The sequence below is a fragment of the Zea mays genome, chromosome 8 (genome assembly GCF_902167145.1).
Source record: "Zea mays cultivar B73 chromosome 8, Zm-B73-REFERENCE-NAM-5.0, whole genome shotgun sequence".
In the NCBI taxonomy this organism is placed as follows: domain Eukaryota; kingdom Viridiplantae; phylum Streptophyta; class Magnoliopsida; order Poales; family Poaceae; genus Zea; species Zea mays.
The window spans coordinates 21,291,296-21,316,229 of NC_050103.1; the positions used below are offsets into that span (position 1 = coordinate 21,291,296).

The following is a 24,934-nucleotide window of genomic DNA, read 5'->3' on the forward strand; positions in this document are numbered from 1 at the left end:
ATCGGTGATTCCGACTATACTATGTATTTATGCAGCACTAATAGAAACAAAAAAAAAAGAAAAGAGAGCAATGTGCAAAAGTACAGATAAAGGGAGATCATCCCCGAAGTAAAACATGTTTATTATATGGATTTATAGATTCATTATAACATTGCCCAAAAATTGTTATAATTTCACTACACCAGAGGAAGTAAAACAGAAAGAGTTTTGGTTCCTTTTGAAATAGTTTGTTTTATTAGAGAAATTGATATGCTCACAGATCTGAGGCTTGTTTAAATGTAGAAATCAAAAGCAGTACGCTCTTTTTCTTTGATAACCTATAACAATTTTTTGTAGAATAGTAGGGAAATATTTATGTAGAAAAGTTACATTATCTCCTAAAAATGGTACAGTTTCACTACACCAGAGAAAGTAAAATAGAAACGGTTTTGCTTCCTTTTGAAACAGTATTTTTGCTTGGATGGAAACTGATATGCTCACAGATCCGAGGCTTGTTAATGTAGAAATCAATAACAGTTCATTCTTCTTTGCTAACCTAATTTTTTTGTGGAAGAATAGTAGGGAAATATTTATGTACAAAAGTTACCTTGTCTGCACAATTGCTGATGGTGCATCCAGGACTTTAGACCTATTGATGAAAATCAATAAAAATTTTCGTGCACAAACTAAGAAGAGCATGTGGTAAAAAAACTATGTAATAACTTTAGGGATATAATGCAGTACAGTGTAATTTCTTCTCGTGTTGGATATTCGAGTTTTTTGCCAACCTGTAATGTATGAGAAAATGTAAATATTTATAGAACATGTGGAATCATCTACACATGGATTAAAAGTGTAAAGAAATATCTTACGCCTGCAGATATTGTTGTTGATAATTTCTCCATAGCAGTAGAAGGTGATTCTTGCAGCAATTTAAGAGTAGATACTTTGTTTGGTGTAGGACCATGAGCTAATATTCTGAATTCCTTTTGGCAAAGATTGTTGTATTCAACACTACATTATGTTGGGCCTTGGGGTGTAACATCGAGCATCTCGCGCGCGTGCACCAAGTCGCTGGCAACCTTGACAACATATTCTTCCACGTGCCAGCCTAGGCGGAGAAGGGCGAGGATGGGTCTGTCTCTTTCTTTGTTTCTTAAGCTAGTAACTTTGTTCTTGTTGGTATGTATCCTACTCTTTAGGGGGTTTTGACCCTCCAAAAGATAAATCATCTGATCCTCGAATCAAACACACCATTGTTATATATATCGTGTGCACACTGGGATTGATCTTGAGAATCAACACTTGTAATTCTAGAGTTTCATTCCATACATAACAGATTTAAGTTATGTAGCTACTTCAAGCAATTCCAGATAGGGATCAGGTTCCCACCTTACTGCAGCCACATTGATGAGAGAGCAGGCTGCAATCTCATTTAACCCACCAGAACGCTAGACAAACTTTGTTTTACAGGTTTATTGTCAAGGTGGTCCTCTTTACGCGTCAATCTAACATTTTCAAGTTCTACCTGCATGGAGTGTTTTTACTTATTCAAAGATAGACCAAACTGATAGATCTCAAGAGAATTGAAGTGATAAGAAAATCAGAATTTTCTTGTTTCACATCCGCACTGAAGAATCTGGCATGCACAAAAATGGATGTTGAAGGATAAAGAGCATTATCACATTCCTCCCATAGGTAACTCTTGTCATACGCCACGACGGATTTTTAAGACAAGAGGAACACACATGACCCTCACATGAAAAGATAACTAATAGATTAGTAAAATAATGAACCAGTTACCTAGATGGCAATGGAAATTCATAGCTCCATTGGAATTCAAACTGGAGCAGCTAGAGCATTTTCTGCAACACATGAATTCAAACTGCAAGCACAATATCTTTTTTAGAAACAAAACATAGCTTTCGTTTCTTGTTCAAAGGCATGGCGAAACATCAAAATGGAGCAGTAACTGCACTTCTCTTTCATAGTGGCATCCTTAAGACGGTTCATCATGTCACCGACGGCTCTGTAGTCTGTACTCTAGTGGTAGGTTGAGATGAGAGAAGGTGAACATGGGGCTGGGAATTGAATATGTAGATGCTGAGGACAACATGGAGGTCGAACCCACAGTGACTTGCGTGCTCTCCATCAGCGACGACGTGGGGTATGGGCAACAGATGGGATGGTGTGCGGGGAGGGGCCGGTGGTAGGCAGCCGTTTCGGGACTTCGGGCCGCGGTAAGGAGGCGGTGCAGACGAGAGTCGGTTTGTCGGTGGAAAGAGAAAGGGGGAGGGGAGGTACCGCTAGATCCACCGACAACGATGAGGGCAGGTACTTGCTCCAGGTGACGCGCGCGCCGGCGCTTCCACAGGGCCTGCTCCAGATGACGCATGCGCCGGCGCTTCCATGGGGCTTGCTCCGGTTGACGCGCACGTTGGTGCTCCCGTCTCTCTGCAATGGAATATGTTTCACAACACTTATTATGAAGTTATATAACATAATTACATAAGTACATGGACATGTAAAAATCATTTCACCTTTTATGCTAGTGTTTGTTAAGTCTGAGCACTGTACCATTTTTTGTTAATCCCATATCAATACACATGGATATCAATCTGTATCTCTCCATTACCAGCCATATCTGTATTGCTGTCAATGCATTGTTGCAGCAGTTCAATGATGTGAGAAGATAAATCATTGGAAATTTCTGCCAAACAGTTCCCAAAGGCAACAACTGTCATCTTTGGCTTTACAAGCTCTGTTCCTCGTGCACCCTTCACTAATACATCATCGCAGTCCACGAGAAGAGTATTTCTTCTCTTCAAGTCAACCCTGTAAACCTAAACATCTTTCTTAGTGGCCGTAGAAACCAACTTCTCAATTGTCCTCCACCTATTCTCAAACATCATGTTTAGTTGGATGGCCATGTCATGCACTACATGGCCACAAGGAATGTAAGTCATCGCATTGTTAAAGGTCAGCCTAACATCAGGAACAAAATCAAATGCACTTGTGTATGAAACATATTTGAGCTTCTTCTGGATGGTACCAAGATCTAGTGCAGTCTTGATAATGTCAATATAATCAGGAATTTGCATGTACTCAACATCAACATCGATAAAGGCAAAGCCTCCAATCATCCATACTGTAGAATTTGTATAAATAAGCATTGATCTATATTTGCGCTGATCATGGACAAGCAATGATTGTCCATTAGCTATATTCTCATCTGTGGGTAGCCTGAAAAAATGACCAAGATTAGTTAGATAAAGAGCACCTGAAACAGGGTGTTGCTCTAGCTTGAACTATGTTTAAAAGCCAGCCAAGCCGTTTCGGAACTATGCTTAATAACTTGCGGCGAAAAATGTAACTAATTAATCTTGAATACAATGAATCAAACAAATGAAATGGAATAGGATCTCTAGTTCTCTACCGAAGTGTAGAGAAGTAAACACCTGCAACTGGACCTGCTTATAGGACTCGATGTCCAACAGGCAATAGGTGTTTTCACTTCTTAGGATCATCAGCTAGTCGTAACAAAAAAATGCACACCTTTTTCCATTTCATCGAACACCTTTAGGCCGAGCATGTGTGATACTGACATTAGAAATTAGATTAGCTAAGAGAGTGAAGTGTCTTACCTTCACGTAAACCTCCACACAAATATAAAATCACCAACCGGAGCAGCTGTGTGACTGCACCATCGTGTAAGCTCTACAGAAGCATCACCACCTGCTGCATCTGCGCTATACCCGTGCGTTTCTATGAGATTAACAAAAAATGGTGCAAATGCATGTAGAGTAAAAGGTAGCGAAAAACAGTGAAATCACCTGAAGAGCAGAGGTTGTTGTAGATTGGGGTAGAACTTGGGGGATCAGGAGCAGTCGAGCTAGGGTTTCTAGAGTAGGTATGACCTACGGATCCGATGCTGGTGAGCCCGTACTCCATGGACGAGCAAGCTGTAGGGTTCATGGAAGCTCGTGGAGAGGAAGGGGACACGATGAGAGATGGAGGAGGGAGCACGTGGAGAATGGAAGCTGACGAGAAGGGAATGGATGCTGTCTCGGAGCTTGCCTGCGTGAAATCGAGTGGTGCCTGCCGAGATCCACAAAGGCCTTGCCGTCATCACGCCAGTCGTCGTCGTCCTAAGCTCCTCTTTCCTTCTCTCAGGTAGCACGGCGAGGTGAGGCAACTGTCACCAGCAGAGCCAAGCCCCAACTTGGCTGGCCTCGGCTCCGTCGGTGCGCGCAAGCGCGGACGAGCACCCGCTTGAGGTCGAACCTCCTCGGGGCGGGGGCATGGCGTACATGTGGGAGCGCGGGCGCAGTCGGGGCGCGCGCGGGGGCGCACGGTGGGGCTTCGGGCGCGGGGTCACGGGGCGGGGTCACGGGCGCGGGGAGGACACCGCCAATGTCGTCGCGGCGCGCCGTCGTGGAATGGAGGCACCGCCCACACCGAAGAGGATGGCAGGCGCCATAGGCTGGGCTGCACACCAACTGTTGGGCCGCACAAACTACTGGGCTGCATAAACCCACTACACGACGGTTCACTTACAGCGACCTACGGTTGGTTGCTAAAACGGCCTTCAGCGACCTACGGTTGGTCGCTAAAAACTTTTAGCGACCCATAAGGATGGTCGCTGTAAGTGCCGTCGCTAAAGGCTTTAGCGACCGACATCTTTTTAGCGACCGACTGTTCGTTGCTAATATTGTATATTTAGCGACCAACCGTGGATTGCTGTACTATAGATTTAGCAACCAACCGTAAGTCGTCATACTATACATTTAGCAACCAACAGAAAGTCGCCATTTTTACAGTTGTTATTAATAATAATATATATTTAATTAAGCACTACAAATCACAGATTTTTATACACAAATCATAAAGACATACACAGTTAATCAGTATACCACAGTCATAGATCCATCACATAAACACAAAAGCACCACAATTATATATTCACAAAAGCATCACAATTATAATATCATTCACAACGTTGCAAATTTCTCTTTTGGAGAAAATACAAAACAAAATATCTAGCTGCATCCATCCAAAAGAACTTTTGATCTTTCTTATTGTAGCATCCATAGGCACCACCGCGATCTGCTTGCTATTGTCATCATGGAGTAAACAAGTGACTTACTGCCTCTAGGACCTCCCTCCTGACAAAATTAAAACCCAAATCATTAGTAGACTACTTAGAAATCCATTCCAAAATAGCACCTGTTGCACGTGCTTAGGCCCGGCCCTGCTACCCTTACTATGCACTGCTCTAATAATGATTATATATAGTACCATTTCAAATGCACTCACAGCAAAAATGTGTATACTCTTACCAAGTCGCCCTCCTCATGTACTGCTTCCAGGAATCACTCCCTGCTTCTCGTCCACCACCAGCTGCTTTTTCTCCACCAAATGCTCCACCAATTTCAGCACCATTAGTAGGTATGTTCACATTCACTATACCACAATCACTACCATGGGGCCTGCATAATAAGAGAACAAACAGTGAGGCTTATTGGCAATAAAAAAATATAACGCAAAGGACCCCACAAAAGATGAGAACTTTTTGCAATAAATATTCAAATTTCAAAATATGTTATATAGGGTTTATTTTGTGGCCGAGTATGGTTAAATGTTTATGACATGTATGGAAACTCCAGCTGAGCTTACTGCTTTACTGGATATTATCAGATTGAATATATGATATTGGCACACAAAAAAGACATGATTTTTTGTCCTAGAGAAGGGACTAGCTGAATAGTGTGCTGTGTGAATATACCAACCAAAATGAAAAATAGTGAACCAGACTGTCCACCAGAATGCTACCATTCAATTAAGCAAAAACTAGAATGCTACCGATGCAGTACCACCAGTCCACCACACTGTCCACACAGGCATCTAATGCAAAAGAGGGATGAGCAATACAGCTCGCATTTGCTTTCCACAAATACAGAGACATCCTTTGTTCAATACCAATTAAATTCTCGGTATCATTGAGCTACTTACCCGAGCCACTTAAAAATAATATCTGGCCTCTTTGTAAACATAGAACTGCTCAATCCTTGAGGAACAGAGTTATTGATTTCAATTGCTTCCTTCAAGGTCTGTAGGAAACACAAACCTCATGGATATAAGACACAGTAGTTCTCTATTGTAGAAATTAGAACAGATACAAAATACAAAAAAAACATAATATTGAACTATATGCTACCTGAAATTTCATAACATAAAGGACAGGACCAAAGGGTTCTTCTTTCACAACTGGTGCAGAACGTGTAATTTCCTCCAGGTAAAAATACTTGTCACATTTTACTTCAATGCATATCTTTTTACCATTAATTTCTTAATATCCTTCAAATTTATGCTTGCAATTATTTCGAACAAAGACAGATAACTTACATGCTTCACCTAAATAATTTAGTTACTGATGTTCGTAGTTTTTACGGTTTGACCAAACCCTGTCCAAAACACTTTTTTGTGACCAGAGGGGTACATTTAACTTTGAATACCAATAAGGCAGTAAACTTGGAATAACATGATTCTCATAGCTATTTATATCCAGTGAGATTGTAATGGAGGTTCAAATAATTGTAGGAACCGATAATGTAACACTACTTTTAACCTTCACCTGAGATTTGATAGTCTGAATGCCTTTCAAAAAGTTCTCTTTTGAAGCAGGAGTGTGCACTGGTCCCAGTAAGGTGCCTTTCTCCAACGGATCCCCAATTCGGACTTGTTTGTATACCTCAACAAGCTAGAACCTAAGTCTTGAGCCATGTAAATCCAGCCCCTGCCCCCTGGTCTGGACGGCGGAGGCTTGGTCTGGTGGTCACCTCCTGGACGCGCGGAGCCATGGACAGCAGAATGCTAGAACCTGCACGGCAGAGGCAGTGAGCCTGGGAGAACGCGCGGAGGTGACCTGCACAGCAGAACGGCAGAGGCAGAGGCAGTGAGCACGGCAGAGGCTAGAACCTGCACAGCAGAACGCGTGGAGCCGTGGTCCCGAAGTGCTGTCGACTGCCGTGCTAGACTGCTGGGACCGCCGGACGCTGGGAGCCTGGGACCTGGTCGCCGGAAGTGCTGTCGTGCTGGGACGGCGGAGGGCCGGACCACCGGGAGGGATGTGCTGCCGAGTGCCGACCTGCCGTGCAGCCCGTGCTGGGCGTTCCGTCGCGTTTCTCCGGCGGCGTGTGGAGAGCAGGAGCAGGAGGGACGGCGTGTAGAGGGCTAGAGGCTGCCAGCGCCATTAGGTTTGGGCTTAGATGGGCTGGGCCTAGCACTGATGTCTGGATTTGAATTGTAGCAGCAGCTCGTGTTGAAGTATTCAATAACCAAAAATCAATCATGCGCAATAAAAAAATTATTCCAAATGCAAATACATAACAAACACTTAAAATAAAATTGATTACCATAAATATTATTAATAATTAAATGCATTATTTTTATTTTATGATTTTTATAGTGTTACAATTTTCTTTTCCATATTCTTTTTTTCTTTTCTACAATTCTTTTTTTCTTTACTACAATTTAGCGATCAATGTTTACTTGTTTTAATTAATTTTTAGTCACTAACATCTACAGGTATGTTCAGACTATAAGATTTGATAGTGACCCTTGCTCTATAGCGACCCACCGTTAGTCCCTGACGACATCTATAGCGACCAACCATAAGTTGTTAAATTTCTAGACTTTTAGCGACCAACCGACCGTTGCTACAAAAGGATTTAGCGACTGATAGTTGGTCCCTAACCTTTAGCAACCAACAGTTGGTACCTAATAAGGGTCGCTAAAGATCAACCGTCGTGTAGTGACCGTGGCGCTGCTATGAGGTTTTTTATTAGTGCCATACCGGCTACGGAGAGCGTCGAAACGTGGCTTATAAGCGTTAGTGTGTGTTGTCTGTTGCTCAGACTAAAAGCGTTAGTGTGTTGCTCAGATTTTTTTGGCGGCGCGCGCGCGGCTGTCCGTCGATGGCAGAACGGGTCGGTGGCAGAACCGGTCAACGGCAGAACAGTCAGAGTCAGACTACTATTGCTTACTTAATAAGTAGTAGAGATTTGGGTCATGGTTAACTGCACCATAATTTATCTAGTGATAGTCTATTAAATTAAAGATATGAGATAGAAAAATTAGACAAAATATGATAAGTTATGCAGTGAATCAAACATGCCCCAAGAGCTTCAGGTTTTTCAGCCAAAATATACTCTGTACCGCGCAAATCTTGCTATTCTGATCTCTCAACAAGGAACACTAGCATGCGTTATCTCATGCAGTACTAACAGTACTAACAAGAGTACATGACCAGCATGTATTTTGCCCTTTTTTATTTTAGTATTTTCTAAAAAATATCACGTTTGAAGCCTCGATTTTGAACCATTTACTCGACGTCATAGATAATAATATCGAGGTAACACATCTCGACGACATACCAAGGCAAGACGTGAAATGATATGCCATGATTTTTGTCATCTGTCACACCCTTCTATGACATATTATTCGGCGTCAAGACACGTTACTTCGGCACCGTGGTTTATTGTGCCAAGAAAAGAATCTAAAAACGACATCGAGGGCTAAGCATGATTTTTTTGAGAAAACGGCTAAAATAAAAAAAAAAACCGGGCGTTTTGCTGCACCGCGACAGGCGGTTCTGGATAGAGATTGTACTGCACGGGTGGCCAGAGCTTGCGCGGTTGCCTTGCCACAGCCCCAATGTCCAATGATCTGATCCGTTTCGGTCAGCCGACGTCAGTCTCTTCCTTGTGTTGTGTTGTCCTGTCCCGTGCAGTCGCCTACTCGCCTCTATCAAATACAGACCTGTGGTACGGTTCGTCCCTTTCCCTTCCTCGGAACTACAATACGTCTGCGGAAGCTCCGAAGCAGGCAGCGACAGCCAAGATTCAAACTTGGCCGGGGCAATATCTCACCATGCAGTCGTCTCTTAGATTTGCTCCGATAAATTTGATAATGTATAGTACTTTTAAGGCATGTTTGTGCTAAATGGATTGGGGGATTGAGTGAGTAACATTTTTTTCTTTCAATTTTGAATAATAAGAGATTTTTCAATCTCTTTGTTCCCAAACAAGTTACTAGTGTTGCGATGTTATGTATCGGTAGAGTTGATACATAATAAATTCTATATCAACCTATTCTAAGGTTATCTTTAGTAGATCACGTATATGGCCATGTAAAACATAATTTTGCATTATAGATAGTGTTTTTTGCAGAGTATAATTTAAACAGGAGGTGAGTTTGAGGATGTGATAGGAGAGCTGTTTTAGATAGCATTTTCTGGTTTGCCCGACTAAATTTTAGTATTTTAATTGCAAAAATTAATTAGAGAACTGTACGATAAGACGAACATATTAATCTAGTATATGATTTGCTCAATTGATGTTACATGTTACATTAAATATTTGCTCACTATAGATTAATTAAGTTTAATAATATGTAAGACCTTTTAGTAACTAGTTTTAGTTCTATAATTTGACTATATTTAGTTTTCAAAATAAACATTCAAATAACTAAATATTCTCTCGTGGTTTAGTTCTATAATTCCAACCAAACAAACAGGTCTAATAGTCATATATGCATGTAGACAAGACCTGGAGTGGACTTTCTTCTTTTTTTTTTCAAGCTAAACCACGAGCGGGCGCGGGGCGACTGGGCGAGGCGAGCTGCCAAGGATTCGACCGTTGCGTTCTCCGCCCAAATCTTAGAAATCCCAATCCCAGATCGTCCTCCAATTTCAAACTTCTCGACTCGCCCCTCCCCGTCCGGCCGTCCCACCCACGCTTCCTCCCCCTCCGCGCCGCTCCTACAGGCTCTAACCATGGCGGTCGCCACCGAGTCGCGCGGCAGCGAGGACAGGGTATACTACTGTTCCCTATCCCCTCTCTCCCCTAGTCGGATCCGCCCTCGGATGGTGTTGGGGGGCCTCCGTGCGTAGCCATGGATTTGCCGGGTTAATAGAGCGATTGGTGTGCTTGATTGTAGTTGTTCCTTGGTCAAATTGGTCGAATCTGGGGGTGTGGGGGGTGTTCTCCGTCTCTGCCCCCACCCGTATCCCCCGTGTGTGGCTGCTGTAGCTCGTCTACTCGTGGACGCGATAGGGTCAAACATACGTTTCTTATTTTCTTGCGTGACATTAATATATCGTTGCTTTGTCTGGGACTCCTGTACTTCACTAGAGCTTCACCATGGAGTTTGTAGTGTTTGGTTTACAAGGTAACTTCCGCGTTCGAGCCCCACCGTGACGATGAGGTTTGGGATGAACTTGGGCGGGGAAACGAGCAAAAGAAAACAGAATAGAACAAACGAACCGGTACGTTGTGTAGTCATGTAATTAGTGGCATGGTGGCTAATTTGGTACCAATACAAAGGACGGCGGAAACATGAATTCGTGAACCCCTCTTTTGCTGCTCCACCAAATTGGAGTTGAGGTAAACTCCATGTTTTTTTCCAGGAGCGGAACGGGGTGGAGTTGGGAGTGTTTGACCACTAATTTATGCAGCCGATCAGTCCCAAACAACTCCTTAGTAAACGAGGCTTCATGACTGGTTAAGCTTCTAATGATGGTTTCTCAGGGTACTGCGTTAATGCTTGTGAGTTTGGTACCTTGGCTGCAGTCCATTTTCTCAATATCGTTTTGTGGAGTGATGATTAGGGTAAGACCTCTATGCGTGAAAAACCATGTGCGTCCCATTTTGGGTGGTTATACATTGTGTCTGGAGTGTAGTATGGGATTTATGAGATCATTTCCTTGGGATTTTAACTCTTCATTTTGTTCCTGGTCTGGTTGTCCCTGAACTCCGCTGCATTTGAATTATTTTCTTGTGTTCATGGTTGATTAAGCTTCTAATGGTAGAGGGTACTGTGGTAGTGCTTGCGAGCTTGGCTGCAGTGTAATGGAAATATAACAATGCATTTTGTTTTCACTTTGCAGGCTTCAGCCCATGCGAACCAGGAGAAGCGGTGGGTGCTGTCTGATTTCGAGGTTGGGAAACCTCTTGGGAGGGGCAAGTTTGGCCATGTTTATCTTGCCAGAGAAAAAAGGGTAAATAACATGTTTAAGCTTACTTGTGCTGATTATTTTTGGTCTCTAACTTTACTGAATGTCTGAATGATGTGCTGTACCGTGATTGCTTGGAGTTCACTACTTCAGTGACTTACAATGTCCGTATCTACAAACTGAACTTTTCATATTATGGTGTACTCAGCAAGTATACTACTGTAATTAATGTTAACTAGGTGAGTGCCCGTGCGTTGCAACGGAACATATAATACCACGATAAATTATATACAAAATGTGTGTTATAGTGTTATGAGAAAATGTTTCATAATCCATTTGTGATTCATAATCCATTTGTGATCTTAGCTATACATAAATTTTGTTATTTTAATCTAGCTGTTTCACCACTACATTACAACTATCAGTACCATGCAGACTTTAATATATGCCACAGTTTACATGGTCTCATCGTTAGAGAGCACGTCCCACACCTACCGGAAGAAGTTCCCTCGTACATCGTCGGTCATCAGTCACGCAACACCATACATGCTTGCTTAAACAAAAAGTCAAGTGTGTGTGTTTGCGAAGAGAATTAAAAGCAGGCCAACATAAAATGCTACCCCGACGGTGGCGAGGATGACGAACTGGTCATTGCTGACGGTCCTCCTCTGCGTCACCTTCGGCGCTGAGATGATGCCACAATCCTTGATATAGTAGTCGTGGAACACGAGCGACATGGCAAGTCCCGATCACTCTTAGCTGGGCTGCCAGACGAAGTGCTCACCAGGCTCATCAGCGAGGTAGTACACTTGGTTTTTGCACCACCGATGCGCTACTCCTCTGCATACATCATGTTCGAGGACACTCACACAACGTCAGCAACGGCCGTCGTCCCAGCGCACAAGAATTCATGACCGATCAGTAGTGACTTACGTGACAGGTTGGGCTTCAGGTGGACGATAAGTTGAACGGCGTGATGGCGCCGTCGTCGGATGCGGTGCCCAGAACAACCCAGGAGTCACCGACGTTGGCGACAACTATGAGGTCCCCCTGCTTGATGATGGACAGCGTGGTGCAGCCGCTCTGGACCGCGTCCAAGCCGCGGCTGCGTCGGAGCTTGTCATCCACAGCGGCGCATGCGGCCACGTAGGACTGCTTTCAGAGGTCAAACTGGCAGCCGTCAAGCTTCTTCTCGTCGTCGATGAGCGACGCCAACGCGAGCACCTCCTGCTAGTGGTGTTTGTTCGTGGTTTCTAAGTAAGAAACATGGATTCATCCTTGGCGTTGGTTTATAAAAATGACTCACAAATTAGATCCATGGAAAAAAATATTACGGAGAATAAATGCCACGCATGCAAAAAAAGAAATTTAAGTTGAAAACATTATTCAAACAAAAGAAATTGCATGCAAAGCTCTTCTTTTAATACTACTCACTCGATCCAAAATATAATTAAGAATATCAGATACTTATCTACTACTGCGCATTGTGCAAGGGTAGCGGGTGGGCTTGGGGAGAGATGTAGTAGATGTTTTTCCTATCATATACGTAGACATAAACACACATGTGTGTAGCGGTAGCTACTGCTAGCATTTGCCTGAGGGGTCATGGGTTTGAATCCCCTTGGGGCCATGTGTGTGTTTTAATTTTAGCTAGACGTGGGCTGTGCGGGGGATGAGAATGGGAATGGACTATGCGGGAAGGAGGGAATGGAAAAGACAGAACAGACTATGCAGGGGAATGAGAATGGGAATGGGATTTGCGGTGAGGGGTGAATGGGAAAGGCAGAACAATGAATGAGAATGACAGAATAGGGAACAAAGAATGAGAATGGTAGAACAGAAAATGTTGGCAGAACAAGGAATGACAGACTACCCTTGTAGCCTTAATAAATAGTAGAGATAATACATAACACCATGAGAATAAAAAATAAAGGCCAAGGGCAAATTTTCCAGAACTACTAAGATGGTAAAATAAGAGCTGACAGCTCAATACATATAACTGATATATCCTTATCCTCTTTTGTATTATGTGCACTTAAAAAAGACAGTAAAATTTACATGAAATTCAAAAGCAAACAATTCAAATATATAGGATGTATGCTAGTGATAAAAATGCTAAAAAGAAGAATCCATTTGAATAACTTCAGTTCATCCAAGAGATCTCCTTTAAGTATAGCTAGACACAAGCAAAATACCAACACAAAACTATACATTGCTATCTAAAACAAAAATAATATCCCACAAATCAAAACCTACACATGCAAAAGGAACTGGCTGTGCTCCGGAAGGCAAATTAGTCATGGGACATCAATATTTTTTGTAGGTTCTAGCAGTCCAATAAACAAGCACTGAACCAACAAATAAGAATACATACATCAGAGTATCGTATAAACAAAAGACAAGATACCTGATTACGTTTTTGTTCATCCAAATTTGGAGGAGCTGAGCTTGTCCTGGCAGGAAATTGCTGTACAAAATTGTATAGATGTAACGTAAGTAGAAAGCAAAAAAAAAGAGCTTCATGACCCAAGCTGGAGAAAAAAAAGATAACAAAATCATACCGGTAGCCCATTCATATTTATACTACCAAACTAAAAGTAAAACCCCTTTGATGGTTCTCCTGAAAAGAAATAAACAAGAAGAAGAAGAAGGTGGTTAATGATGCAGTATATACATATCTAAAATATGGTTTGAATAGCCAGAGCGAAGAAGGTGTACAATGCCACCACAATAGATGGTAAAAATGCACATCAAGGACATGTAACAGCGTATATAAGGCAAACCTTGCGATCCTCCCTGAGGAAGCACTGTGTTAGAGTTTTTTGGTAGAGCCCTTGGAGCAGCATGTGTAGCTTTCGGTAATGGTAACGGCGGATTAGCCGGTTTCTCGCTGGCAGACAATGAAGATGACACATGTGGATTTGGTGTATAAAAAAAACATGTGCAATCAAACGAAGGAACACATCATGTTTATCAATCCAAATGACACCATTCCAAACACAGTACAAGATAGCGAAACATGACACCTCACTCACCCTGGTGCTGTGGCCGTGATGCGGAGACAGGAACATGCACGGCTGCGTTCTGAGGCGCAGGTGGCGGGCGGGCAGGAGTTTGGTGGGGGCCAGGCGTTGGTGCAGGCTGCAAGCCAGTGGTGTCAGGCTGGTTCACCACCCTTTGGTGCCCGCCGTGGCCATTGCCAGGCTTTCTAAAGCTGAAATCAAGATCCAAAGTTCTCATCAAAACCCTATCATCCCTGGCGAGATCAACCAATCGTGTGAAGTAGAGGTAGAGGGCAATCAGAATCAAATATGGCAGTAATTTACCTGCGGTTGGATGAGAGAGGAGGCTGGCTTGAGGAGCCCGCACCGCCCTTGCCTGCGCCACCGACTTCGCCTCCGCGGTGGCTGCCGAAGCTGCTGGACCGGCCGGGTCTCCTAGCGTGGCCCTCGCCCCTGTCTCCTCGCTGGGACATAAATCCACTTCTCTCCTCACCGATCTCCTCCTCTTTCTCCTCCCTACGACAGCCCTGATCCAATCACACACCGGAACAAAAAAAAACATAAAAATCACCCTTAGCAACGAAATCACAGGCTGGGGTTTGGGGCGGGGTGCGTCGGATGAGGCCGGTAGCGAACGATGTAGATTTGATGTTATACATGGACGGTGTAGATTAATGGAAGACAGAACCATGGGAGGCAGGCTACCCCTTGCAGCCTTGATATAGTAGTATTGATTATCAGGAAATATTGCACTTATTCTTTTTAGCCTCCAGCTTAGCTGAATGGGCACTGTACCGAGATTGCTGGGATTTGACTAATTCAGTATCGTACCCTGTTTCGTATCTACTAACTGAAATTTTTTCTGCTTATGATTTAATCAATCATCCTAGAGAGCAGCTAGGGCTTACATTACTTTTTGTGGAAACAGAGTAGTGAGATTGTGGCTTTGAAAGTTCTTTTCAAGAGCCAGCTCAAGCAATCACAGGTTGAGCATCAGCTGCGACGTGAAGTGGAGATTCAGAGTCATCTTCGTCATCCTAATATTCTTCGCCTGTATGGGTACTTCTATGATCAGGTAAAAAACATATCCACATTTCTAATATAGAGTTACCACTGCTTCATTTATATTAGAGAAGAGCAGTCATGATTTCTCTGTCGTGAAATTCTCAGACCAGGGTTTACCTAATCCTGGAATACGCTGCCAAGGGTGAACTGTATAAGGAACTGACAAGGTGTAAACATTTTTCAGAGCGACGCACAGCGACTGTAAGTTGATGCTTGGACATGTTATCTGCAGATCATTTTTTAACCAAGTAATGGAGATCGCTTTTTATTTTTAGTATGTCGCTTCGTTGGCTAGAGCTTTGATCTACCTTCATGGCAAGCATGTTATCCATCGGGACATTAAACCAGAGAATCTTTTAGTTGGAGTTCAGGTACTTGCATTGTGTTCTTTTTTGGTATCCCTCTGGCACCGGGTCTGCTCTGCCTCATCTGGAAGACTGGAACTATATGCTTGCTTTACATCGTCGTCTGTTTCCTTGGAACAGGGCGAGATCAAAATTGCCGACTTTGGCTGGTCTGTGCACACCTTCAACAGAAGACGGACTATGTGCGGAACTCTGGATTACCTGCCACCTGAAATGGGTACTTTGCTAGCCATTTACCTCCAGTTATGAACTAGTTCAATGGTTTTTGAGAATTCCCACAGCAGTACCTAGCTGCTTTCCTTGGCTCTGAAACCTGTTGTGGTTTATCCAGTGGAGAAGGCAGAACATGATTACCATGTTGATATATGGAGCCTTGGTGTTCTGTGCTATGAGTTCCTTTACGGGGTCCCACCTTTCGAAGCTAAGGAGCACTCAGAAACCTACAGAAGGTAACTCCACAACTCTGGGATCTTAGTATGTCGTCCCTAACTTGCCGATATCTTGCCCTAGATTATTTCCTGTGGCTTTTGACTTTTGAGCTATGCTCTGATAACTGTGAGGAAACTTTTGAAGTTGCATATAGTGCTAGTGTAGCAAAGAGAGAGCAATATATTGATCACCACAGCTCCACATGTTTTTAGATTCGTAATTTTTATCTTATCATTAGTAATATAGCATTGTGAATATCTATCCTTGTGGTTGTGAAACTCAGAGAGCAATTGCTGTTTCTGATTCTGTCGTTTTTTACTTGGATACAGGATAGTGAAAGTCGACTTGAAGTTCCCACTGAAACCATTCGTTTCACCTGCCGCAAAGGACTTGATTTCTCAGGTAAGAGTAAGAAGGTCTTCAGTTTTTCCCTTGTGTCTCGTAAAGGAAATGGCTTCATCACCAATTGTCGTACACAGATGCTGGTCAAGAGCTCGGCGCAGCGGCTGCCTCTCCACAAGGTTCTTGAGCACCCGTGGATCGTCCAGAACGCCGACCCTTCCGGCGTGTACAGAGAAGGTAGATCCGTCTAAGCTTCTGTTGCAGTGTCGCCCGCCCCACCCCAAACTGTATGGATTAGCGACCCTGTTGAACAATCTTCTTACTTGTCTCTCTCTATATATGAATATGAATGTACATGTTCTAAGCCTCTCTGGCTCTCTGAAGATTTTTGTAATATTCAATATGACAGCCCATATGAGCCTTAAAAGAGTCTCACCCCCCAATTACGAACAGCGAAAAGTGAGATTTAATCTCAGCGAAGCATTATATTATTATTACCAAATACTCTCTACAACGCCAGCACCCAAAAAAGCAAAAGGAAAAAAAACATCCATAGCTACATGCTTAATACTATATATATCTATATCCTTGCGTATTCTCGTGCCCCTCACACTGCCGCTGCCGAGCCATTGCATTTGGACACCGGCGAGCTCCCGCCTTCCAGGAGCTGCGTGTTGTGCATGTGGTGGTGCTCGTCGTCGTCGTGCTTCATGTTCTCCACGTCCTCGTGGCTCAGGAAGCAGGGCTGGTTCGTCGAGCACAGCACCCTCGCCCACATCCGGTCCGTGATCACCACCTTGTTCTGCTTCTCGGTGATCCTCTGCAAACAAGAGATCGATTGCCCATCAAGGTTTCAGAACAAGCCATGTTCAAGAAGCTGTGTGCTCAACTGCATTCGGCCTTCGACTTACATAGAACGGGATGTAGGCGTGCCTGCCGTTGACCGGAGCGACCGTGAAGCCGGTGTACCCCGCCATGGCGCCATGGAGGGCGCTGTGGGCCAGCAGAGTGCAGTAGACGTTGTCAGAAGCATTCGACCGGACGGCGCGGATCATGTAGGTCGGGTCGATGTACTTGAGGGTTATCGGGAAGCTGGGCTTCTTCTTGAAATGATCCTGCACGACCAAGAAACGCTACAGATTCAGTATTGGGATGAGACCAGGGACACACCACCCCAGCTAACGAAAAGGACAGCGAGACATGGTTCGTTCAACAGGGATCATCCATTTATTATAACATAGCTAACTGAATGGTAGATGAAGTCTCTGTCCCCACATTGACAATGAGACAGAAGGTTTGGACCACAAGCCTGACCTTTATCTTCTGGGATAGCCAAAGGCCGACATCCAGAAGCAGCTTGTTTCCAGAAGCGTCTTGGGTGTCCACGAAATTCATACTTCTCGCGATGAGGTCCTGCCCAGCACCCTCGGCCACCACGATGACCATGTGGCCGTTGTCCTTGAGCCGCCTCTCGACGAACTCGAGGAGTCCTCCCTTCCCTTCGAGGTAGAAGGGTGACTCCGGGATTAAACAACAGTCCTGAGGTAGCAGGTAGAATGGAGTGGTCAGACACTTGGCTCGCTATATATATTTTTTCTTTCCTCATGTTGAACATAAAATGAATTAGCAGAGTGTTAAGAGCGTACCACATCACGGCTAGCTAGAGTCGCGTACATCGCGATAAAACCTGCATCAGGTCAGAAGGATTTAAAGCTTATCAGTTAGTTACATCACAGTGCTGCAAAATATGCAGGAATCGACACCAGAGGCTGCAGCAAGCTTGAATTGGGAGATAAACATACCACTGTTGCGGCCCATAAGCTTCACGACACCGATGCCGTTCTCCGCACTTTCAGCCTCGACATGAGCAGCATTGATGGCCCTCTGGGCCTCCTCCACAGCAGTGTCAAATCCAAACGACTTGTCAATCACCTGCATAAGCAGTTCAGGATGAAGCTACAATCAGGAATGGACAATAATTAGCTATTTTTTTTTCAAATACGCAGGAGGAGCAGATCGTACCGCGATGTCGTTATCAATAGTCTTTGGGACACCGACAACAGAGCACTTGAGACCCCGTCTCCGGACTTCCTGAAACCATGTTTCAGAAATTTTGAGTCACACATCGTTTCCGCATCTAACAACAATTCCCAGAACCGTCTGGATGCATGTGTTACCTCATAAATTACAGAAGCGCCTTTCTGAGTGCCATCGCCTCCGATAATATAGACCTGGTTAATGCCACGGTCCTGAAGACAATCAACGATTTTGGCAGTGTCATGCCCTCCTCTTGAGGTTCCGAGGACAGTCCCGCCTCTCTTATGGATGTCGTTCACCGACTTTGGTGTCAACGCAACAGTGTTTTTAGAATAGAAACCCTTGTATCCACCCTACACATTACACACACATAATTAGTCCAGAAATGAAACAAGGCCGGCTCGAAATGTTTTATAAGTATCATCCTCACAACATTAGACAACATAATGTGGCAAGGTGGCAACATGATAAGTCTATCATTGTTTTGCTATCAATAATTGTAATCTTGACCAATCCAATTAATTAAATAAGCAGTTGAGAAATGGTTCAAATGTTGTGATCTCGGATTATTCTTTGTTTTAAAAAAAACATGTTCAAATTAACTAGTAAACAATGTTTTTTCACAGGACGAACACCATTAAACTCCTCGGTCCTCACCTCTATGCCGACGACGCTGGAGACGCCATACATATCATACAAGCCGCAAACAAGCTCGCGGATGACCGTGTTCAATCCCGGGCAGAGGCCTCCACAGGTGACAATGGCGGCGTTCACCTCATCGGACTGGAAGTACACCCGCTGCCGTGGCCCGGCACGCCGGAAGTGGGTGCCCCTGGCACTGGTCTTATGAACAACAATCTGCAGATAGTCAAGTCATGCCACAGGATCAGCACCCGAGCAAGACCGCCACGATGGAGCCTCCAATTCACTGTTTGCCGCAGAGAAAGAAAGCCTCACCTTCTGCGTGACGGTGTCGTCTGGGTTGACGAAATACTGCCTGGGAGGAAGAACACGTGGCGGGGAGAAAGGTCAGCTTTGGAACGAACATCCGTGTCTGGATGGATAAGGATCAAGTTGGAATGGAAATAGTGAGATGGAAGCACGAGACGAGAAGAAGAAGAAGAATTCATACTTGACGACTGAATACGCCGGGTTGTCTTGGAGAGGATTCGGGTATGTCTGCAGATCGACGACATCAGTGATCAGTGAAACATAAAAAAAAGTTCATATCATGTTTTTTGCTGTTTGCCTTTCTCTCGGATGCTGATTCTCCCTCTGATACAAACTCTATCGGAGGAACCAGCCACTTTTTACTGTCAGATCAGTATGTGAAAACTCAAATCCAAACTAGAATCCGCATGCTCTCAAGTCTCAACCTAAGATAGACCAAAAGGGGGTGGGGGGCAGAAACCAGAATCACACAGAACGAAAAAAAAAAGAAGGAACTTTCCAGTTCACGCCGGGAACTAACCGTCAGGAACCCAACGTGACACACCAAGAGGATGGGGGACTCTCGAACGCACCGGGAGCTGGGGCATGTAATCCGTGAGGTGCGGCACGTCCTCGAGCACGTAGCCGGCGTCGCCGCCCACCAGCTTCTTCTTCGTCGCCCACTTACTCGCCGAGGACGCCTTGGCGCCGCTGTTGGCGGCGGCGGGGAAGGGGTCCTTGAGGTCAAGCAGCTTCTTCTTCTCCGGCGCCGCCACGGGGGCAGGAGTGACGCCGACGGCTTCCATCGCAGGGGGTCCGTGCCGCCGCCCGCCGGTGAGCACAAAGCAAGCTTTCTTGTCCGCTCGCCTTGTGCCCGCGCGATCAGCTAGGAGCCTCGGTTCAACCCCCGCGGCGAGCTAATAAATCTTTTCTGCGAGTAACCTGAGGCTGTTCTTGGCGTCTTCGGAAGGCGCGGACCGTTATATATCGTGTTTGGGCTGGATTAGCGCTCTGCGCCGCCCGTTAAACGTCGTGTTTGACGACGGCGACGGACGGAGGAGGACCGAAGGGGGGCAGCGGGAGGAGAGAAGCTTCGCCGCTTTGGATTTGGAACAAGGGCAGGGTTTCCGCTTATTTACAGTCCTGCCATCTCAGTGCGTGCCGCACTGTTTGGAGGAAGAAATACCCCTCCCATACCGTACGTATAGATAGTGGAATATCGGTATGGCGTGCAACTTTTTTTTTTTGTTATTTTTCCTTCCACGTTAGTACTGGGGTCATCGGTCACGGCAGGGTTTGTTTACTGTATTGAAAAATGTGGTATAGAAACTGTTTAGTTTGAATGTTGACTGTTAAACTGTATTGAAAATACTTGAAAAATCTTATAAACCCAAAGGATTTTGTGAATACATGGTTGAGATGTGTCCATAGTGTGAAAGATGAGTGATTTTCAACATGATCAACTTTGAATTAACGTTGACCAACTTGAGAGTGATTCGTGACATGTGTAACATGTCTCTTGACTTATGGTATATATGTGTGAAGCTCGGGAATGGTCGATAATAAAGGTGAGGATCAAGCAGGTTTGTGCCGATAAATAGCAAACAGTGAAGGGCAAACAAACACAAACAGTGAAGGGTAAACAACAAAGTTTGGACTAAGGGATCGGAGAGCATGAAGATGGAACATATGGCTGACACCTGGAGTTATCGACAATTGCAAGAGTATATGGAAGAATAGACTGTTTAACTATATTTTAGGACAGAGCGAGTATTTTTGAGTACACTAATGGTTGAATATATACATGTATTAAATACCATATAGAGTGTAAAAAAGTCCGTCTTACTAGCTACGCGCGTCCAACAATCTCCCGTTTGAGATGTCTGAGGCTAAATTTGTACGCTGTGTTTGCCGAGGTATACAATAACCCAATCACGTCCTCTGCTACTGCTGCCACTACCCCTGTTGGGGATCTCAACACTATCTTGGTAGGCTGGTAGCTGATTTTTTTTTTCGGTGGACCCTATACTACACCAATGTAGCAACAAGCTTAAGCTTGTACAAGGCATTGTTTTTGGATAAAGGGGAGTTTATTTCATTAAGCTAATGAAAACAGTGCCCGGTCTCTACATTAGCCAATGTATTGGACCAACCAAAAAAGATAGCTTGTACAAGGCATGCATGTGGCGCATCTTTTCCTAATCCTTTTGGCTCCATTTCCATGCACGGACTCGAGGACGACGGTGGCCGGCCGGCGGTGTGTCGTGAACCAGGGGCACAAAGTGGAAGGCTGCGCAGCCGTGGATCGGTGACGGTCCATTCTTTTGTTTCTAGACTGCTAGACTGGCTAGGGTAGAGATAGCAATAGAGACCCTTCCTGATTACTCATGGAGAATTTCTTTATTAGTGTTAAATCAGAGGAAATTAGAGAGACTAAATTCACATTTTTATTCAATTTTAAATACAAAAGGTTTTTATAATCCATTCAATCTTCTCTAGTTTTCTTGCTCCTAAACTAGTTCTCAGGGAATAGGGATGGGGAATATCTTCTTCCACATGGATGCAAATGAGGAGAAATTCTTCTCCGACGGGTATACGGGGACGGAGATGGAGATGAGAAAGCATTCCCCACCCCTTTTTTCGTGGGGACCCGTTAAACTTGCACATAACATTTTTATGTAATAGCTAATAATAAAAATAAATAATTATCTTGTTAAAAGATCACTCATTATACAGATGTGTTTATTTTGATACACATATAATGATTTTTACATCTGACAATGTGTATATAAGTGATGATGTTTTGCATTAATAATATATGAAGTATGTCCTAATTATAATTTAAGAGGGGATAGGGATGTCCGATAAGAATTTATCCTCGTGGGGAACAGAAATAGGGAAGAAATATCCCCGCAAGCGTTCGTGGGGATCTTATAGAGAATTTTTTTCGTCAAGAAGAAAGAGAGCTAAAAACCGATGAAAAAAATTCTCTATTACCATCCCTAGGCTAGGAGCATGCCCTTCCACTCGTTTCTCTCACTCTTTTGGTCAAAAAAGCATAGACATTACCACAGTACTCCATCCATGCATGAAATCATATTATTCGATAAAATGGAGAAATACGGCATAAAAAAACTAGCAGTTCGTAATTATCGAATGGCGGCTAGCTAGGGCGATGATAATAGCGACGGCGGAAGGTTCTGGCCAATAGCTTTGCTACGGATTCCTGGAGACATACATAGGGTCGTCTAGCGCTGTTAGTGTCCGTTCATTCTGAAAAAAAAGGTGGCACGGACCTATACGAACCAAAAACCACTCGCTCGCTACTTGCGCTGCACATATATAGCCGCCTGTGAAGGCCGATCGACCACACGTATGCTGTTTGGTCGTCGCCGCCATGTGAAGTTGACGGCCACCACTGGACGCACGCTTTCTGATAGCTTTTATCAGGAAGCTGTGTGCGATCCGTCTTGGCTTCCTCAACCACCCACCAGCGGCATAGTTAACAGGGACGGAAGCAGAACAAAATTTTAGGTAGGACGAGACCATAAGAAACAAATCATAATACTAGACGACTAGATAAAAATAGCTTTTATGATAATAACAATGTTAGGTGATAATACTATAAGCGTTCTAAAATGATATTTATATGAGAAAACTATTTTGGCCATCCTAGGGAAAGACGGAGAGAGGGAAAGGTGTGTGCCAACAAGAGGTGAGGGGAGAGCACTCGGGTGAAGCGGCCACATCGGCGCGTTGCTGTGACGAGTCTGCCTTGAGATGGCGATGATGAGGTAGCAACATGCGAGGGCAAGCGGCTGTAGGCAGTGGCAAGCGACAACAATTGTTGCATTGCGACGACATGGTGGGTCCCTGGTGACATAGTGAGGGTAGATGGTGGCGGCACCAAGGTGCCAAGGCAGGATCCCACCGATAGCTTGCCCACCAGTCGATGCGGACTAGGAGGCACAGTAGTGGCGCTACGTGTGGGATCCCGATAACGTGATGAACTAACAAGTGACGAGAAGACAAGGTGACACTGGTAGTGGACGGGTTTGGTCACCCACTACCTGTCGACGTTTCGGACCCGGCGGTCCCTGGATCGATGAGTAAATTTGTCGCTGCGTGTCCCTGCCCAGATGGGTTGGTGCGAGATGGAACACAAGTGGGGGAATGAGCCTTGTATTATCCTGCACTAGGGTGCTCGTAGTAGGGGTTACAAGCGTTGCGAGAGAGCGAGGGCGAGAGAGAGCGAGTAGGAGAGAGCGAGAGAGAGAGGGTGCTCGTCTTCTCCCGTCCCTTTGTCGTGCGTCTACTCGTCTCTCCTGCCGTGTGTTCGTGTATTCGTAGGCTCGTATGTTCGTTCTTCTCTCCCCCTGGGGCCCTGGACACCCCTTTTATAGACATAAGGAGATGCCCAGCTGTACAATGGGGTGTAGCTGGGAGCTATCGTGGCTGGCAGGGAAGTGCCCTGAGCCCTGTACAGATGATAACGTGGCCGTCGGGGGAACGTCTTGAGTTCTGTAGAGGTAGTATCGTGGCCGTCGGAGAAGTGCCTTGATGATGAGGACATCACTTCTATACATACAATGAATGGACCGATAACACGATCTCGTGCACGACAGCTAAATCTCCAGGTACGTTCTACCCTAGTCAATTGTGTTTCAGAGCTTACGCTTGAGGTCATGGATGTTTTGATGATTAGGTACCTTGGAGAGGACCAGCAAAGACTTGGGAAAGGCCAAGGTGTTGAGGAGGAGCAGCAAGGGCGTCCACAACAGGAAGGAGATCAAGTCCGAGTCGGCTGCGACTCCATCTCGGGTTCCAGGACCAGTCTACACTAAAATGGACGCCCAAGATGCATCCGGACTCCGATTGCGACAGACTGGGTATGGTTGGAAAGATAACGAGATTATCTAACCAACCCAACTGGTTCCACCCTAAAATTCATCCGGAGTCAACGGGAATCGTCGAAATAAGTCAGCGTTCAGATTCTGTTTTGGTGCTGCGACACCGTCTGTTGGGCCGTTGGGCCGTGTATCGCGTCGGAGCCCATTAGGGGCGAGTCCAGGGCTACGCACGCCCTAATACTCTATTTATTCAGTAGCCGCCGCCACATTTAGGCTTGGGTTTTGCTTAGATCAATTCTGTCATCGAACAGTGTCGCCGTCATCGGCTTGTGAGACCCATCCCGTAATCAATACAATTTTGGTTGCGTTTCTTTCCTATTCTTGCTTGTGTTCTTGATTGCGCTTGCAGGGATAAGCCTTCATGGCGAGGTCATTCATGTGTCGCGGGTGATAACCAACGGAGCCGTGGTGTAGTGATTGCGAGAAACCGTTCGCTTGGAGCCTTGGATCATCAACGTCGAGATCTCCACTCAATCAAGTTATTGTATCTCACGGAAGATCGGGCCGCGTCTACTATCAATTGGTATCAGATTTCCAGGTTGCCCGTGAGGTATAATTCTACCTTTAGATTAGTTTTGTTTCGTCCCATAGTCCACAAAAAGCTAAAAAAATTACGATCAGTTTATTCCGACCTAAAACCATCGCCTTAGCCTTTGCACAATTCAGTTTTAGAGTCCACAGTTCTGAGTTCGTGTTCTAGTTAAGTTTGGTTGCTGGATTAGATTTGTTTTGGTTCAGTTTGATTGTATCCATCCGCTTCCATCCTACAAAACCGACCATATCTACAAAACAGATCATATCTCTACAACCGACCCTATCCACAAAACAGATCCTATCTCTACAACCGATCCTATTCACAAA

The 24,934-nt window shown here is 44.7% G+C and overlaps 3 protein-coding genes across 7 annotated transcripts; 1 reads left to right on the forward strand and 2 right to left on the reverse strand.

The window, feature by feature from the left end:
* Positions 1–4,913: 4,913 nt before the first annotated feature.
* On the reverse strand, positions 4,914–7,244 carry LOC103634912 (aldehyde dehydrogenase family 7 member A1). Of its 2 annotated transcripts, none has more exons than XR_002264383.1 (5): positions 6,958–7,244; positions 6,614–6,859; positions 5,992–6,089; positions 5,319–5,468; positions 4,914–5,144 (listed from the first exon to the last, which is right to left on the reverse strand). XR_002264383.1 is itself a non-coding variant. In XM_008657479.2 (5 exons), exons 2-5 carry the CDS (start codon positions 6,206–6,208, stop codon positions 5,102–5,104), a joined length of 303 nt encoding a protein of 100 aa, XP_008655701.1. In that variant the 5' UTR covers positions 6,209–6,859; positions 6,958–7,244; the 3' UTR covers positions 4,914–5,101. The 2 variants fall into 2 exon arrangements, 1 of the variants encoding a protein (XP_008655701.1); XM_008657479.2 differs by having other exon boundaries at positions 6,197–6,859.
* A 2,351-nt stretch (positions 7,245–9,595) lies between these two features.
* LOC100282408 (serine/threonine-protein kinase Eg2-like) lies at positions 9,596–16,664 on the forward strand. The gene is made up of 9 exons (NM_001155319.2): positions 9,596–9,853; positions 10,928–11,038; positions 14,924–15,070; positions 15,166–15,261; positions 15,336–15,431; positions 15,546–15,642; positions 15,757–15,874; positions 16,184–16,256; positions 16,334–16,664. The coding sequence occupies exons 1-9, from the start codon at positions 9,815–9,817 to the stop codon at positions 16,445–16,447; spliced, it is 891 nt and encodes a 296-aa protein (NP_001148791.1). The 5' UTR covers positions 9,596–9,814; the 3' UTR covers positions 16,448–16,664.
* LOC100192478 (uncharacterized) lies at positions 16,503–20,255 on the reverse strand. Of its 4 annotated transcripts, none has more exons than XM_035961272.1 (11): positions 19,757–20,119; positions 19,366–19,412; positions 19,191–19,287; positions 18,891–19,091; positions 18,374–18,586; positions 18,219–18,287; positions 17,999–18,128; positions 17,843–17,883; positions 17,511–17,735; positions 17,108–17,311; positions 16,503–17,016 (listed from the first exon to the last, which is right to left on the reverse strand). In XM_035961272.1, exons 4-11 carry the CDS (start codon positions 18,921–18,923, stop codon positions 16,804–16,806), a joined length of 1,128 nt encoding a protein of 375 aa, XP_035817165.1. In that variant the 5' UTR covers positions 18,924–19,091; positions 19,191–19,287; positions 19,366–19,412; positions 19,757–20,119; the 3' UTR covers positions 16,503–16,803. The 4 variants fall into 4 exon arrangements, with proteins under 4 accessions (XP_035817165.1, XP_035817166.1, NP_001334800.1 ...); XM_035961273.1 differs by having other exon boundaries at positions 19,705–20,116; NM_001347871.1 differs by having other exon boundaries at positions 16,669–17,016; positions 19,191–19,230; positions 19,757–20,255.
* Positions 20,256–24,934: the final 4,679 nt, after the last annotated feature.

Excerpts from the sequence above, each read along its gene's own strand:
- LOC103634912 (XM_008657479.2), bottom strand. Across the intron at positions 5,469-5,991 it reads ATTATTTTTAAGTGGCTCGG|GCCCCATGGTAGTGATTGTG; the intron begins GTAAGTAGCTCA and ends CTTATTATGCAG. Across the intron at positions 5,145-5,318 it reads TACATGAGGAGGGCGACTTG|GAGGGAGGTCCTAGAGGCAG; the intron begins GTAAGAGTATAC and ends TAATTTTGTCAG.
- LOC100282408 (NM_001155319.2), top strand. The coding sequence starts at position 9,815 with ATGGCGGTCGCCACCGAGTCGCGCGGCAGCGAGGACAGG. Across the intron at positions 9,854-10,927 it reads CGCGCGGCAGCGAGGACAGG|GCTTCAGCCCATGCGAACCA; the intron begins GTATACTACTGT and ends TTCACTTTGCAG. Across the intron at positions 15,643-15,756 it reads TTACCTGCCACCTGAAATGG|TGGAGAAGGCAGAACATGAT; the intron begins GTACTTTGCTAG and ends TGGTTTATCCAG.
- LOC100192478 (NM_001347871.1), bottom strand. The coding sequence starts at position 19,969 with ATGGAAGCCGTCGGCGTCACTCCTGCCCCCGTGGCGGCGCCGGAGAAG. Across the intron at positions 18,288-18,373 it reads GCGCTTCTGTAATTTATGAG|GAAGTCCGGAGACGGGGTCT; the intron begins GTAACACATGCA and ends ACATGGTTTCAG. Across the intron at positions 17,884-17,998 it reads GCTTATGGGCCGCAACAGTG|GTTTTATCGCGATGTACGCG; the intron begins GTATGTTTATCT and ends GACCTGATGCAG.